This window comes from Leucoraja erinacea, chromosome 33 (assembly GCF_028641065.1).
Source record: "Leucoraja erinacea ecotype New England chromosome 33, Leri_hhj_1, whole genome shotgun sequence".
Taxonomy (NCBI): domain Eukaryota; kingdom Metazoa; phylum Chordata; class Chondrichthyes; order Rajiformes; family Rajidae; genus Leucoraja; species Leucoraja erinaceus.
In genome coordinates, this window is record NC_073409.1 from 10,260,544 (window position 1) to 10,278,119 (window position 17,576).

Consider the following 17,576-nt stretch of genomic DNA (forward strand, 5'->3'; position numbering starts at 1 on the left):
TTGAAATAGTGGTCTTCACATAATGGGAGTAGAATTAAATGGGGAAATAGACAGGAGGGTCTCTTGTTAGTAACCAGCCATGAGGTTGCTGGGATGAGTGGTCAGACTGCAATACACTCCATCCAGTTAAATCTTTTATTGGTAAATTTCAGTGATGAAGTAATTGATTTGACAACTAAATGAACATTTATGCACGTCATGACAATATCTTCAGTTGCAGCAGAAAAAAACATTTTATTAAATAAGTACATCTGTCAAAGAAGTGGTCAAATAGCTATGAGAGGCAGAAATTCTTGACATAGTTATCTGTTAATCAATTACATTAACTAGACATTTCCATTGCAAAATATTTGACCAACTGCTTTTTCTGAAATGGGTGAAAATGAATTTAATATTTTGAAACACTGACACAGTACCATATTTCAACAGAGAGTTTGCATTAATTCCGTTGGATCATTTAAAGGATTAATTAAAAGGTGATTCACGGTGACTTCAGCATTTCTCAAATGCTAGTCTAATTTGTCGACAACGTGCAGAAATAATTGTTTGGATCAATTCCAGTAGATGGGCAACAGATCGTGTTGCTGCCTAATTGCACCGGTGACTAAGTTTGACTCCGACCAGTGCTGCCTGTAGAGTTTGCACATTCTCTCTGGCCACATGGATTTCTCCAGAGTGCTCTGGTTTCCTCCCACATTTCAAAGATCTTCTTCTTCTGTCGTATGTCCTTTAGACCTGCAGCTCTGTTGAGGCGAGCCAGGCCAACGTGTCATCGTCCAGGTCAATCAGACCTCGTACACCATTCGGGGCTGATGTTTGGGGCAACTGGTGACTAATGTGCTCCACTGTCTGTGTTGGGTCCCCACACTTGCAGGAGGCGCTGTCCACTAGGCCCCACCTCTTCGTCGCTACTCCATAGCATCCGATGTCTGTTCTCAAGCGGTTGAGGGTTGTCCACTGCTTTTGGGATGGGTCATTGATGTATTGGTGTAGCCTAGATGGTTCCGCTGACTTCCACTGATCTCTCCATCTCGTCTTGACCCAAAGATGTGCTGATGGAAGGAATCATTCGCATTGTAATTGCAAGTGAGCGATAGTACACTAGTGTGGAGTTATAGGGTATGTGAGAGAAGGAGTTATTCGAGAAATAGGTGGGGGATTGTGACTAATGTCATTGTACTGTGGGCTGACATAGACTTGACTGGCCTCTTGCATACGAGAAATAAGTTTCCCTTTCTTGCCTATGGGGGGAGGGGGGGGGGGGGAAATGCTGCCTTCAATGGTGCTTCAACCACCAGGTTTATAGTACTCCCCCCACCTTGAACCCCAGGAATCTGGTGAAAGAAACCACTGTGGTGTGTTGGGCTATTCCATAATGTTTTGGGAATTTTGTCACACCTTGCTTATTCCAGCATTAATGTGGTTAAATAATTTATACCACTGTTTAACGTTAATGGCTATCTAAATATCTACTGCGATTGTGTTGCAACCTAAATGGTAACAGGATGGTACTGGTGGGCTGATCACATACAAATTATAAGCGGAACATCTATTAAGAGGCAGAATTGGTTCCTGATGCTATCTTGGCATTACTATCAATAGTGTAAATTTTGCTGGTGAAAGCGGGATCCCTGTATCAGAAGGTTTAATGTGATTAAACTCTAATAAATGTTGTCAATGTTTAGATGGTAATTAAGTCATTGGTGGAAGAAAAGTAGAAGTAACTTTTGACAAATGGGGATGATAGGTTTAACTGCATGGTGTCTGAAATGACTTTCTAACGTCAAGCTTGGATAAAATGCTGCATTGTTTGCAAAGTCCACAGGTCCCAGTGCTGGAGCTGGGAGTTGTAGTAAAATATGGAGCAATTTTCCCAATCTGTATGAATAGCGATTATCTTTCTAGTTTATCTTTCAGTAACTTACTGATAAATAAATTGACCTAGGTTGACATTACACTGAAGCCGCCGAGCAGTGCTGTTGTAGATTGCTCTCCATCCTCACTGTCCAGTTACCACCACACGTACACAACTGGAGATTCAAGGGAAAACACTGTGTAAATCATGCCCTTCAAGCACCAACAGTGCAGTGTTTTATGAGCCTATTTAAAAAAAAAAACATTCTCTTGAATGTTCTGCATGCAATTTCTATTGCATTTTGCTGTTGCTCCCGTCTAGACAGATGCAGTTTCAATGAAGAAGAATTAACGACTGAAATGAATGGAACTGGTGCCTTGAATATTTCCAGATGCCAACACGTCACTTTTTGCAGCTGCTGCCTACATGCATCTGTTGGGTGATCCTTCACAGGCAGAGCAATTGCAATCCAATTGACATGTTTTCAGGTTGTAATGAGTTTCTTGTTTAATCACCTTAAACAAGTATTAATAAGTGGAAATTTCTATTTCCTATCCTTCAATTTGAATTTAATAAATGTGCTTACAAACTAATTGATGTACCAGTTGACTACCAGCATGATGCTTATATAACCATGTGTGTTAATCTTCAGGAACGGCCACAATGCTATAATTCCTGGTTTAAGGCCCACAGAAATGAAAGGACAGTGATGCGTTTCAAGTGAGCAGCTTAGGGAGAAACCTGCTCAGGTGGTGTTCCCAAGCACCTGCAACTTTTGTCTACCCCAGTGGGAGAGGCGGTGGGTTTACAAGGTGCCTGGGAGTGTAACTACACATTGTAGATGTTATAAGCTGCAGCTGCTGTATGCCAGTGTTGGATGCAGTGAGTGTTTAGTGTTGGATTGGGGTATCAGTTGAGCAAGAAGCTTTATCCTTGATGGTATTGAGTTGGCCAGGGACGTCTCTGATTTACTGCACTAATTTAAATATCAGAGTTAAAGGACTGAGCATAAAGAGCTGACTATTTTTGAAGTTGGTAAGAGTTAGAATCTCATAGAAACTTGGAAGATTTTGAAAAGACTTGGCAGATCCTGAGAGATTGTCTCCCTCGGTTATTAAGTCTAGACCTAGGGGTGCTTAGTATGAGAATGAAGGGTTAAATATTTAGGTCTCAAACTAGGGGCAATTTCTTCACAGAGTGAATCTCTCCAAATGGATTCCTGATGATCAATTTTTGAAAACAATTAAGGCCACGATCACATTTTAGGAATCCTGAGGAAGCATGAAAATGAAAAGATTGGGTGTGGAAGTGAAGTTAAAAATGAAGATCACCCATGATTATATCAAATGACAGTGAGAACTACAAGAATATTATGGCTCCTTCACTTCCAATATTCACTGTCAGAAAAATAAGATGGGCAACAAACTTCAGGCTTTCATTGATAAAATGATGTGCAACGGTTAAAATGATACCAGATTATTAAATTCAGTGTAGGATCAGCAGTTACATTTGGAATAAAAGCTGGATTGTTCAGCATAACAATGTCACATGCCTGCAACATGTGACGATCTTTCTGCTGTTAAGAGCTATATTTTGGGATATGTAACTGATGATTTACACAATGCATTAATCCGGATTTTATGTCAATCGCAAACGTCAGCCTGCTGATGTGTGACTGAGGCTGGGAGCTTGAGAGTTGAGTTTATTGCTATCGGTGCAACTGCTGCATTACAATATCTGTCTGGTAACTCTGCTCTAACACATCTCCAAAATAATAAAAGTAATTTTGTTGGGATTTTTTTGTAGTTGAAGAATTCAGTGACTGCTCTAATGTCCAAGAAAGCTCTAATGTCCAAGATGAACAACCCATAGCTCCTGGAAACTGATGGAAGAACTCCACCCTGGAACAATCCCTTCCCTTCCCTTCCCTTCTTTATTCTGGAGTGCTGCAACCCTCTCCCCGATTACCATCTAGTTTTAATGCATTCCATGGCCCCTCGTAGCCCCCCTAATTTCCTGTTGGTTCTCTCCTGCTTCCTTTATATTTCTCAAAGGCCCTGTCTGATTTTGTTTTTCTAAATCTTGCAAATGCTGCAAATATTGGAGGACATTAGGCCGGATAAAATCCCCGGGTCAGATGGGATCTATCCCAGGATGGGAAGGGAAGCAAGGGAGGGGATTGCTGGAGATTTTTCATCTTCACTAGCCACGAGGCACCAGAATTCTGGAGGATAGTTAATGTTGTTCTCTTGTTCAAAACAAGTAGTCAGTACAAGCCTGGAGACAGGCCACAGAACATTGCATCAGTGATAGAGAAACTGTTGAAGAAGATTCTAATGGGCAGGATTTATGTTCACGTGGAAAGGCAGGAACTGCTGAGCTGTTGGCATGGTGGCATGGTGTTGTGCAGGGGAGATCATGTCAAACAAATCTGAATGCATTTTTTTGAGGAGGTAACTAAGGATAGTGAATAAGATAGGGCAATGAATTGTGTCCATATGGACCAGTAAGGCTTATGACATGGTCCTGTATCTGTTTCTGGATGCTCCAGAAAGCATAAAGGATCCAAGATGTTGGTGAACAGGAGCCAAAACTGCCATTGTGATTGGGGGTAGAGGATAGTGGTGGATTGGCGTGTTACTGCCAAAGTCTGTAACAAGTGGTGTACTCCAGGGAATGAGACCGGGACTATTGTTGTTTCTAACATAGATAAATGACTTTGATAAGAATGTAAGATCAGAACATTTTCAGATGCCACAAAAGTTGGCTGAGTCGTGGATAACAAAATAATTTTCTAAAGGTACTGAGGGACAGATCAGCTGAAAATTTGAGCAGGATGCAGATGACTGATGGCACAAGGAGCACTTGTTGTCACGTGAGAAACAGCTACTGCAAAAGGCTTAATATGCTGGGGTAACTCAGCGAGTCAGACAGCATCTCTGGGGAACATGGATAGGTGATGTTACAGGTCGGGACCCTTCTTCAGATTTTTTTCTATTGAAAAAGGGTCTTATTTCTCGAGAAGTTGCTGATATTTCCTGTAACATATTTCTATCATACTGTAGAGTTTGCGTAAAAGCTACAAATTATACATATTGATGAGAATTTGGATTGCATAGAAATATTTCAGAGAGATGCAGGCCAGAAAAATAATTCCATGAAATGACAAATCTGGGATTATTGCTTTCCCACTGTGATAATCTATTCCATCGAAAGAAATTCCAGATTAAGATTTTTAAAGAGTGGGCCTAATTTTCCTGCCTTCCTTCATATTTCGAAGATCGTCTGGGATGCAAGTGGTTTCAAGTTTATGATGATGACGAATGGATGGCAATATAATCACTCTAAACTGACAGCTGCCAACCTGTAGCATGATGAATTATGTTTCTTCCATTCATTATAATAGGAATTACTAATGCCATACACTAAATCTGCCTTCAAAATACATTTCATTTTGATGGCACATGTCAGTGAAGGTAATAAATGTGTTAGTTTGTGAACAGCCCACCTTTCAAAGGAGGTTTTGCATAGATCTATGCATAGACTTTTTTGCATTTTAAATCAGAAAGAAGCATTTTTCTGCATAAAACCCAAGGTTTATTGAATGCATCTACCCTCTAATTTGAAACTAATTTTGCAAAATTGATTAAATTTGCACATTGCTGAGTTATGGGCCTTTATGAGATGATTTGACTTGTTGAGCATTTGTCTCACTCACATCTACAGCAACTGTTCAAATCCTTCAGCGATAGTCATGCACAGAAAGCACAATTTCCCTTCTGTCGATGTTCATTTAGTAACAATATTAGGAGCTATCTACTACAGATAATCAGCACTTAAGCACATCCACCACTGGTTCAGCTGATCCCCAAAGAATAAAGCTGGAAACCATACAATGGGTTTTACAACGCATTCAATGATACTTATGTTGATACCTGTGTTGAAGAACACTCTACAAATTCATTCTGTGGCTGTCACTGTGATTTAGATGGTGACTGCAGCAGGGAATTGGACAAATTGTACTTGTTATTGCCCCATCACTCCTACAAAATGCGATGCAAAAATCAAATAGCAGTAAATTGTTAATTTAGTACGGGGCTGCTTATTTTTGAATAGCTTACTGCCCAAACTTGATTAAATATGATACTAATGCCACAGTGGTGCGGCTAGTAGAGTTGCAGCCTCAGAGACCCGGATTCAATCCTGGCAGTGCTATCTATGTGGAGTTTTCATGCATTGATTAACCACGTGGGGGTCCTACTGATGTTTTGGTTTGCTCATAGCCCTCGATAACCCAATCTTACAAAAATATAACTATTTTCTCTCATAACTCATACTCCAAGGTATATCCATTGAGTGCCAGTTATATTTTTGTAAGATTGGGTTATCGAGGGCTATGAGCAAACCAAAACATCAGTAGGACCCCCACGTGGTTAATCAATGCATGAAAACTCCACATAGATAGCACTGCCAGGATTGAATCCGGGTCTCTGAGGCTGCAACTCTACTAGCCGCACCACTGTGGCATTAGTATCATATTGGTGCTTTCAACCAAAGATTATAGAGGAGCTATAATTATAATATTTGCTGTCAACCTGACACCTTACCTCTGCCTCCTCTCCCCACCGACTCAGCATCTCCCCATTGCTCCACCTGCGTTCCGCTCCTCCGGCCCGCGCGGGGGCGCTGCAGCGCATGTCCGTCCGGGCCGGATGTGAGCTCGCCCCCGGAAGCTGAGCGCCGCCATTTTGCTGGGCGAGGTGGCGGGTCGGCGGGCGCGATGCGCATCGAGAAGTGTTATTTCTGCTCGTCGCCCGTGTATCCGGGACACGGCATGATGTTCGTCCGCAACGACTGCAAGGTGAGGCCAGAGGGCAGGCGGGCGGGCGGTAACGAGGGCCAGGACCGTGATCAGCGGTGTCCCTGACGGTGGTGGCGTGGGGATCAGGCGGTCTCCACGATGCCTTGTTGACGCTGCGTGGCGAGCGGGCGCCTGGCGCTCGGTTGTTGGCCCACACAGGGTGGTGGGGGCTCGGTTGTTGGCCCACACAGGGTGGTGGGCGCTCGGTGGGCAGCGCTTCACAGACACAACCCCACCGTATACACCAGTTTACATTGATGGCGCCGAAGTTGAAGTACAAATTCTTAGGCGTCCATATCAGCAACAATTTCTCCTGGGGCACTCGCATTAAAGCAACGACCACGACGGCACACCAGCGCCTCTACTTCCTGAGAAGGCTTAGGAAGTTCGGCATATCCCCTACAACTCTCACCGAATTCTACATATATGCCATAGAAAGCATTTTGTCATTGATACATCACTGCATGGTTTGGGAACAGCTCCAACCAAGACTGCAATAAAGTGCAGCGAATTGTGAATGCAGCCCAGACCATCACAAAAACCACCGTCCCTTCCATTGATTCCGTTTAAATTTCTTGCTGCCTGGGTAAAGCCTCCAGCATAATCAAGGACCCTGGCCACTCCATCTTCTCAAATGTCTAGAAGTGTGAAACTGCACATCTCCAGATTCAGGGACAGTTTCTTCCCAGCTGTTATCAGGCAATTGAATCATCCTACTACAACTAGAGAGCAGTCTTGAACTACTATCTCCCTCATTGGTGACCCTTGTACTATCTTCGATCGGACTTTACCTTGCACTAAACCTTATTCCCTTATCCTGAGCACCTCGGCTTAGGAAACCTACACAATCTCCCGGTTGCTAAACGGTTTCACTCCCCCTCCTATTCTCATACTGACCTTTCTGTCCTGGGCCATCTCCACTATCAGAGTGAGGCCCAATGCAAATTGGAGGCACAACACCTCATATTTTTCTTCTCTAAAGGGGCCTGTCCAACTTGGTCGTCATTTGCGCGTCACGCAGATGGCGTGCAAAGATTTTATACATACCAAAGTCCTGGGGCGCCATGTGTCACTGCCTACGTCGCCACGCACCATGCGCGCGTAAGGCGCACCATGCGCGTGGCCCAAGTGGGACAGGCCCTTAACATATTGACTTCTCTAACTCAAGTAACCCTTGGTTTCCTTCTTTCTTCATCACTCCTTCAACCTAGTTCTCCGACCTGACTGACTGTCCTGATTTACATTGTATGCTTCAATGTCACCTTCCCCTAGCTAACAATAATCTATTCTTTATTTTCCTTGAGCTTCTTCCCCTTTGATGTCTCATTCTCACACCTTACCCATCCATATCTCTGTCTCCCCAGCGGGGTGGGAGGTTGCAACCTTCACGTGGTCCGCCCTGTTTCGACAATTGCAATCAACCCGGCGTGCACAATCAAATAGAACAAGTTGTCCGACAACTTTAGGCTCTGCACGCCATACGCAAGAAGAAGAAGTCTCCCAGACTCAGTCTGAAGAAGGGTCTCGACCCAAAACATCACCCATTCCTTCTATACAGAGATGCTGCCTGTCCCACCGAGTTACTCCAGCATTTTGTGTCTACCTATGTACTGCAAATGGATCGATTGTATTTCCGCTGACTGGTTAACCTGCAACAAACACTTTTCACCGTACCTGAAATTCTCCAGCATTATGTGAGCAGTGTCCTGTCGAAGCCCGATCAGTCTGAAGAAGGGTTTTGACCTGAAACGTTGCCTATTTCCTTCGCTCCATAGATGCTGCTGCACCCGCTTAGTTTCTCCAGCTTTTTTGTGTACTGAAGAAAAATAAATGCGTAGCATTGCATAGCATTGAAGAAAATTGTTGCATAGTTGAAATTCCAGGTAGCATACTTGGTAAATGTGAAGTCACAAGTCCCTCTAGATTCTGAAGAAGGGTCCTGACTCAAAACATCACCTGGTCATGTTCTCTAGGGGTGCTGCCTGACCCTCTGAGTTACGCCAGCATTCCTTGGAAAACCAGCATCTAGTTCCTTGTTTATACTGCAATCCTTTTACTCTTGCAGGGTGTTGACCAGTGGTAAAGTCACATCCTTTTACAGTGCCAGAGACCCAGGCTCCATCCTGCCTAAGGGTACTGTCTATATGAAGTTTATATGTTCTCCCTGTGACCGTGTGGGTTTTCCCCAGGTGCCCCAGCTTCCTCACACACTTAAAAGATGTACAAGTTTGTTGGATAATAGGCATCAGTAAAAAACGTAAATTGTTCCTAGTGTGTAGTATGTGGTAGTGTAATGGGGATCACAGGTCGGAGTGGACTCGGTGGGTCAAAGGGCCTATTTCGACGCTGTATAACTAAACACCACATGAACTATACAAATTATTGTTTAATTTATACAAATTATTATTTAAATATCTTCTAGGTTTTCAGATTCTGCGGATCAAAATGTCATAAGAATTTTAAGAAGAAGCGTAACCCAAGAAAGGTCAGGTGGACAAAGGCCTTCCGCAAGTCAGCTGGCAAAGAGTTGACAGTGGTATGCAAGTAGCTTCTCTAATCTTCCTTTACATGGTTATCATTACAAATTGATGTTCTTGACACATGATTTTTGTTTATAGGATAATTCATTTGAATTTGAAAAACGTAGGAATGTACCAGTCAAGTACCAGAGAGAGCTGTGGTCTCTGTCAGGTAAGCCATTCTTATGCTACATCACGAATGCATTCAATATATTTCAGTCACTCCTGCAATCTTGATGAATCTAATGCAAATTATTCAGTGTATCTAGAATTAGTCTCTTTCCGTTAGCTTACACTGGCACAGAATGTAGCTCTCTGGTATAAAGAAAGCAAAGAAACTATGGAGTTTGGATGAAAAGTGAAGCAAATCTTTTAACCGCATAAATAATTGACTAGTGGGAATGCTTTTTGACATTTCAGATCTATTTAAAGTAGTGGTGATCTTAAATGGAAGAATGAGCACTGTGAGATGTGCAGGAGTTCTGTGTGCCTGATGTGAAGGGTCACTTCAATGTGTGCTGAGGACCTGCATTCCTAGAGCCTTTGAACAGATAGCATAGGCTGAAATGTAATTGTTGTCTCATATCGATTAGAAGCTGTTTTTGTTATCTTTTCATGTGTATTAAAGTAGAGGAATGTGAATCTAGTTGAAGTAAGCTATGGTTTCAATTTGCCTTTTAAATCATGTGCAATGGGGTGTTTATTGTACAGTACACTGCAGTACATGTATTTCTTTGGATTTTAAAGAAAAATTAGTCTTTGTAAGGCAAAAATAGGATTGGCAATATTGTGCAACAAATATTATTGTGTCTGGCAATGGAATGTTTGCAACACCCCTGTTAGGTTCTGCACAACAGCGAAATGTTTTTTTTTAAGTCATAGTTTAATGCTTAATGATGTTGGAATAAATGATCTTCAATAAATGCATTTGGCTCATGGAAAATTGCTGGTAGGTTTAACACACAAGGCAGGCTTTGTATGTCTTAACAACAGCAGCAACTGAGCATACTGAGGTGGCAAAGAAACACCACTGACACATGTGGACCATCTGTGTCAGTCAATTATCCCAGTTTTATATATTTTTTAAACTTACATGTTGTAAGTCTGAAAAAATCTGGTGCAAATAGTTCAAAATAGACACGTGTGACTTTGTTGCATTTTGGATGTGGTTCGGAGGAACGCCTTTTTCCTATATTAGTTGGTTTTGGTTGGATGATCTACCGAAAGCCTCTATCCACCTAATTTGCCCTGAAACAATTTAAACCCGTGGATTTGTGAAGTAAGAAATCCCAATATGCTCATAAGAGTGTTAATAAAATTTCATTTCAGCTTTGAAGCCATTGGGCATTTGTCATCATCTAAGATCTTCATGTCATTACTGTGTATCAGTCAAACCCTTATTTTGGTATGGTATTCAGGAATGAGTAACTTCTAAGAATGGTGATTAGATAGTTATTGCAATTGTACCCTGTTTTGATTGTGTGTGCGATTGAGTAAATTGGCCTTTTCAAATCTTGTTTTTAGATTTTGTCCCATCAATTTTGCTCTTTGTTTTAATGACATAATGAAATTGTTTTTAACAGTTAAAGCAATGAAGAGAGTTGAGGAAATCAAACAGAAGCGCCAAGCAAGATTTGTTATGAACAGGTGAGTGCCAAATTGGGATTTTAAAAGAGATTAAATTACTGAATTATTTAGAATCTAATTGTCAGTAGACAATAGGTGCAGGAGTAGGACATTCGGCCCCTCGAGCGAGCAATGCTATTTAATGTGATTATGGCTGATCATTCACAATCAGTACCCCGTTCCTGTCTTCTCACCATATCCCCTGACACTGCTATCTTTAAGAACTCTATCTAACTCTCTCTCTTTAAAGCATCCAGAGAATTGGCCTACAATGCCTTCTGACGCCAAGAATTCCACAGATTCACAACTCTCTGGGTGAATTTTTTTCTTCTCATCTCCGTTCTAAATGGCCTACCCCTTATTCTTAAACTGTGGCCCCTGGTTCTGGACTCCCCAACATTGGGAACATGTTTCCTGCCTCTAGCGTGTACAATCCCGTAACAATCTTAAATGTTTCAATAAGATTCCCTCTCATCCTTCTAAATTCCAGAGTATACATTTTGTGTTCCAAAGGTTTTGTATACAGATTAGTAAAATAATATTCCATGTGCTTCTCAAGTAATCAATTGCTTTAATATCCCATTTCATAGAATAACACTGCAGAAAAATACTGCTTGGTTCTGCCTGTGTGGGATATTTGTTATGTCCTAGGGTGCTTCAAGGCATTAGATTTCAATAGTAATTCGGACACGGACACGTAGACGCACATGGCATCTAGGCTGCACTTGGTCAACAGATGACCATTTAATCTGTGAGATTAATGTTGGCCATGATACCGGATGATTTATTTGGTATTGCAATGGGGTGTTTATTGTACAGATTATAATGTAGGTGCAGCCTTATGGCAATTTCTCAGTTAAATATAATGCTCACTCAGCCCTCTGCTGAAGTACATACTTGATGTTTTTAATTTTGAACCGTGAAGCCATTAACTCAATCTAACGGTGCCAATCGCTTTAAACCGAAGGTGTTCTTGAGTTGCAGTGGGATAAAATAGTGCAGAACTATTGATGTACAGTGACAGTCCGGTTTTTGGGAGGTTTGCATAGTAATGGAGAGACAATAGTGAGAATTTTCCACCTTATAATTGGAATCAAATGCATTCCAAGTTGGAAAGGGTGTGATAAAGGTGAATTCATAACATGTAGTCAATTTGTCAATGTGGTTAAATCATGAAAAGCAAGGAAAGGTGTGTTTGCATGTATTATACTGGAAAGCTTGCTACAGACAGGACAAAATGTCTAAAATTATTTTTGAATAATCAGTATTTATGTAATCAGTCATGTTTGTATTTATCTCTGGCGTTTAATCTTGCTGTACTGTTTGATTACAATTTCTAGTTATTCATGATCAGCTGGAATAAGCAGCTGAATCCTTATTAGCAAAACACATGTTTTGATAACTAATGTATAATAAAACTAGATTGCTGAAGTAATGAATATTCTGATTTGTGTTTAAGATTGAACAAAAGTAAAGTGTTACAGACAAAGGCCGACATCAAAGAGGTCAGACAGAACATCCATCTCATCAAGGCTCCTCATGCAGGTAATGATCTGAAATTTAGAACACTCTTGGTGTTTGAAGCAATTATACAAATACTCCAAATCAAATGTATAATGTAGATTGTTAAAATTTATTGTGATTTGTAAGTCTCCTGAAAATCACAGTTTTAATACCTTTCATATTTTCTTTTAACAGACAAGTCAAAGAAATTGGAGGAAAAGATAGTGGAGACTTTGCCGGAAAATATGGAAATGGCAGAAGATTCTTAACTTTTACTGCCGGTAACCAGAAAGGACTGTATGAGATACGTGTGCAGCCGAGATCCCATTAATTTTCATCTGTCGAGCTGTGGATAAAATAAAATCTTAAAATGTATCCACTAGTGACCCAACAATCCTTTGTAACTCTTTAACCGATGTAATTTAAACAGGTGGGATATATCAGATTCACCTGTCTTGTTCTTCCAGGCTCCAGTTGACCTCCCTGACGTTGACTATTAAATATTCATAAAGCACTTCGCTCCCATAAAAGCAGAAAGAGCGATGATGGTAGATAAGCTGAACAGTTGGAAACCGCCTCCGTGGATTTGATTTAAATAACCTCAATATTTTTTCTCCCTTTATTATAAACCTCTTCCATAAGTATATTTTTAAATGGTTGTTGATTGAGTTGCTAGCTTCAAACGTTGCTGCTGTCGACTAGAAATGGAAAACTCCAGTCAACAGGTTAAAAATCTGTGATATCTTGATTTTGGAAAATCGTGCTATTTATGCAAATATTTTCATTACCTGTTTTCATTTGGTGAATTAAATTCGATATAATATATACTCTGGCTCAATTCTGATTGATATATGGCAGTGTTTACTGTATGGATAGTCCTCTCAGCCTTGTTCATCTCACCTTATAACGTATTATTTACACCTCTCCTTTGTATGTGTTCAGCTTTTCTTAAGTGCAGCACTTTGTGTTTACTGTCTTTTCTGATCGTCCCATGTTATTGGTGTTAGTTTGAAGAATTATGCGTTGGGGACCCGCGTCGATCTGATCTTGGGCGCTTCTGCATGGTGCTTAATATCCTAATGATTTCCCAGATTACTGATATACCAGTTCTAATTATAATTAATTCAAATTCTCTCAAATTTTACTGTTTGCTCTTTGTTTTCCTGACGATAATTTTGCTCGATTCGATTTATTGAACCCTATAATCTACATGTCAGTGCTTGATGTAAACTTAATGTGCTACCTATGCAAACTGAAGAGATGTGTTCTACAAAGTTTAGGCACAATAGACTGCAGAAGATAAAATCTTGAGTGAAAAAAAAGCAAACTGCTGGAGGAACTCAACAGATCAGGCAGCATCTGTGGAAGGAAGTGGACAGCTGACATTTCAGGTTGTGACCTTGATGGAGTTGAGAGGAGATAGCTGGTAAAAAGTGAGGAGACAAGGTGGGGCAAGAACTAACAATAAAGGTATTTGCAACATGCTCGATTCTTCATTTCACTCAAAGAGTAAAGTATAAGGGATATTTCAGTGAAGCATGAAAGATAGACATGGGAAAAGACAAACAAATTGTGAAGTTGTTCAAGAATTATACCATCCCTGTTCAACACTGAGTACTCTTGTGGTAGAATTGATTATTTTGCTGGTTTGAAGTATGCATGTTCTATACTATTGCCCTCGAGAGATCAAGTGATTTAATGTTTTTCTTTGAAGCAGCCCATAAAATGTGTGGTTTGACAAATAATCTATCCGCAGGCCATCTATCTGGTGCTTAATATGTGCTTTTTAGCAGGAATGGTTAATAAATAGGGAAAATGAAGAAATTACATTGTCAAGCTTTTAGTTTAGAGATACAGAGGGGAGGTGTAAATGATACGTTATGAGGTGAGATGAACAGGCCCACCGACCCACCGAGTCCACACTGACCATCTCGGAGACGTGTGCTTTTAGTTTAGAGAGTGAGATACAGCATGGGAACAGAGCCTTTTACATTAGTTTGTTATCCCACTTTCTCATCCACACCTTACAGAGTAGGGACAATTTTTACAAAGGCCAACTAGGCTTTGGGATGTGGGAGGAAACTGGAGCCCCCGGAGGAAACCTACACGATCACAGGGAGAATGTGTAAATTCCACACTGACAGCACCCGAGGTCAGGATTGAACCCGAGTCACTGGCTTTGAGTGGCAGCAGCTTCACCACTGTGCCGCCCCAGTCAGTGAGTTCATTGGTCCTAATGTGCAGTAGTAGACTCAGGGAGGAGTTGATGGGAATATAAAGATGATATAAGATTGTTGTAAAAGTAAACGTTACTTGAAGGCGACAAGGACTCGAGTTGGATCTGCCACCCCAGATATCTGCACACCAATGCTCCTAATATTTCTGCCATTTAGTCTATAGGTTCTACCAGAATTTGACCTCAAAACAGTATTTCCTCATACTTGTCCATATTAAAGTCTTTTTTCCACAGCTGATCTATGTCTGTCTGTATTCTTAGACAAACGTCACTATCTCTGACTACACTAATTTTAGTGTTGGCTGCATATCTAGCAATCAGACTACCTACATTCTCATCCAAGTCATTTATACCAGAAAAAACAAAAAGTTCCAGCACTGATCTCCGCCACGCCATTACTTACAGACTTTCACTCAGAAAAACATCCTCCACCATAACCCTCTGCCTTTTATCAATGTGCCTATCTTGCATCCACAATTTGTCCACACACTCCGGATCCATTGTGCCTTGACCTTCTGGACCACCTTACCACGCGGGATCTGGTCTAAAGTCTTGCTGAAATTCATGTAAATCACTTCTAGTCATGTCTTGAATAATGTTCTTAGTTATTGCCTCTAAATAATTCAATCAGAGTCATATTTTCATTGCACAAGACCAAATTCCTCCCTGGCTTTCCAAATGAACATAAATCCTGTCCCTCAGAAATCTTCTCAAATAACTTACCGACCACTGATGTAAGGCTCACAGACAGAGGGCGGCATGGTGGCGCAGTGGTAGAGCTGCTGCCTACAGCGCCAGAGACAGGTTCGATCCTGACCTTGGGTGCTGTCTGAACGGAGTTTGTACATTCTCCCTGTGACCTGCGTGGGTTTTCGCCGAGATTCCTCCCACACTCCAAAGATGTACAGGTTTGTAGGTTAAATGACTTGGTATTTTTTTTAAAAATGGCCCTAGTGTGAGTAGGGTATTGTTAATGTACGGGGATCGCAATGTACTTATCTCCAAACAACTAACACTAAACATGCAGTTTCTGGACCTTTCTGAACAAGGGCACCATTTATCAAAGCCCCATTCTTCTGGTACCTCACTCATGGCTAATGAAGATGCATAAATCTCTGCCAATGCACCAGCAATGTCCTCCCTTGCTTCCTTTAGCATCCTTGGATGACCCAGTTAGACCCAGAGGATTTATCACATATGATATGCACTGATATTTGGAATACTTCTTTCTTCAAGCTAGGAGTCTAGAATATCCTTAACTCTCCAGCCTCCACTGTAGGGAATCAGATTTGAAATGACAGGTGTGCGTGGGGACACCTTTTTTGCATGATGTGGGCTGAATCACCTGCAACTCAACACCAACAGAACTAAGGAGTTAATGATGGACTTTAGGAGGAGAGGAACTCCCCTGTCTCCAGCAATGGTGTGGATGTGCATTGTACCAGGGAGTACAAATACATTGGCATGTACCTGGACTGCAAACTGGACAGGTCAAGGAACACTGAGGCCCTGTACAAGAGAAACACAGCAGTATTTTTTGAGACTGCTCCATTCCTTCAACGTCTGCAGTAAGCTGTTGCAGATGTTCTACCAATCAGTCAAACTACAACTCCTCTCCCTTCTGTCGTGGGGTAGACTGAGACTGACCCTTCCCCCCATCTCCATTCCTTTCCACCCGTCACTTTAATTTCATGTTTCATGTATTTTGTATTTTTATGACTGTTGGCAGATCAATTTCTCTCCTGGGATAAATAAAGTTATTTCGTATCGTGCCGTATAAGCACATCTGATGATGACGAGGCACATGACACATCTGATGTCTTGGAGCACCAAGAAGAAGGAAGGGCCATATAAGTCTTAGGGGTCATACAGCACGGAAACAGACCCTTTGAACCATGCCCACCAAGATGCCCCATCTACACTTGTCGCACCTGCCCGTGTTTGGCCAATATCTCTCTAAGGCCAATATGCCGAAAGCCTCCTTGATCACATGATCCAACTAACACCACTTTCAAGGAACTTTGGAACTGCACTCCTAGATCCCTCTGTCCTTCAGCACTCACCAGGGCCTGCCATTCACACTGAAAGTCCTGCCGTGGTTTGACTTCCCAAAATCATTTTGCACATATCAGCATTAACCATTAACCATTAATCAGCCCACTTGGCCAACAAATCACGATCCTTTCGTAAGATCAAGTAAACTGATGTACAACCATGAGGTTGAATATCATTGAATTTATAAGAGATTCATTTGGAAATATTTTACATTTCCTCATTTGAAAACCCGACACTAAAAATTGTATTGCAATTAAAAATTGTAAGCAATTATTTCCCTTGAGTACTGTAGCCTGGAAGAAGTCATTTTTGTTTATGGAAACAAAACTTCCCTAATCTCTTTACAAGCCAATTATGGAAAGTTCACAAATTTGTTGTTTCCTGGAGCTAACTTCTTCAGCTTTGATCCAAACTTTGACCTCATCTGCACCATTAAATATTTAATGATATAAGTAAAGTATTACATATCAAATTGTGCAGATGAGGAAGTTTGTTTAGAACATAGAACAGTACAGCATAGGAACAGACCTCCTGGCCGACAATGTCCATGCCGTACATGGTATCAGGATAAACTTAACTCCTCTGACTGTATGTGGTCCATATCCCCTATTTCTTGCGTATCCACATGCCTACCTAAAAGCCAGTCATATCAGCTTCCACCACCACACCCACCATCTGGGTAAAAGAAAATCTGCCCCGCACATCTCTCATTTTAAAGCTACTATAGTCTGTGACAATTCCACCATGGGAAGGCTTCTGAATGTCTATGCCTCTCATAATTTTATATACTTTTATACGTCTTCCCCTCAGACTCCAACATGCCAGAGGAAACAAGCGTGCCCAACCTCTCCTGTTAGCTAATGCCCTCTAACTGAATTAGTTTCCCTCCAACTTGTATTAGCTGGATTCTCATGGAGTCAT

General features: G+C 41.3%; 1 protein-coding gene and 1 long non-coding RNA gene across 2 annotated transcripts; one reads left to right on the forward strand and one right to left on the reverse strand.

Moving 5' to 3' along the window:
• Nucleotides 1-211: 211 nt before the first annotated feature.
• On the reverse strand, nucleotides 212-6,588 carry LOC129712659 (uncharacterized). Its single transcript, XR_008726105.1, has 2 exons — nucleotides 6,463-6,588; nucleotides 212-1,052 (listed from the first exon to the last, which is right to left on the reverse strand). It is a non-coding gene; the product is annotated as an uncharacterized LOC129712659 (long non-coding RNA).
• On the forward strand, nucleotides 6,561-13,189 carry rsl24d1 (ribosomal L24 domain containing 1). The gene is made up of 6 exons (XM_055661265.1): nucleotides 6,561-6,716; nucleotides 9,139-9,252; nucleotides 9,335-9,407; nucleotides 10,819-10,882; nucleotides 12,321-12,406; nucleotides 12,560-13,189. Exons 1-6 carry the CDS (start codon nucleotides 6,636-6,638, stop codon nucleotides 12,631-12,633), a joined length of 492 nt encoding a protein of 163 aa, XP_055517240.1. The 5' UTR covers nucleotides 6,561-6,635; the 3' UTR covers nucleotides 12,634-13,189.
• The last annotated feature ends 4,387 nt before the right edge of the window (nucleotides 13,190-17,576 follow it).

Excerpts from the sequence above, each read along its gene's own strand:
- rsl24d1 (XM_055661265.1), top strand. The coding sequence starts at position 6,636 with ATGCGCATCGAGAAGTGTTATTTCTGCTCGTCGCCCGTGTATCCGGGA. Across the intron at positions 9,253-9,334 it reads CTGGCAAAGAGTTGACAGTG|GATAATTCATTTGAATTTGA; the intron begins GTATGCAAGTAG and ends TTTTGTTTATAG. Across the intron at positions 10,883-12,320 it reads GCAAGATTTGTTATGAACAG|ATTGAACAAAAGTAAAGTGT; the intron begins GTGAGTGCCAAA and ends TTTGTGTTTAAG.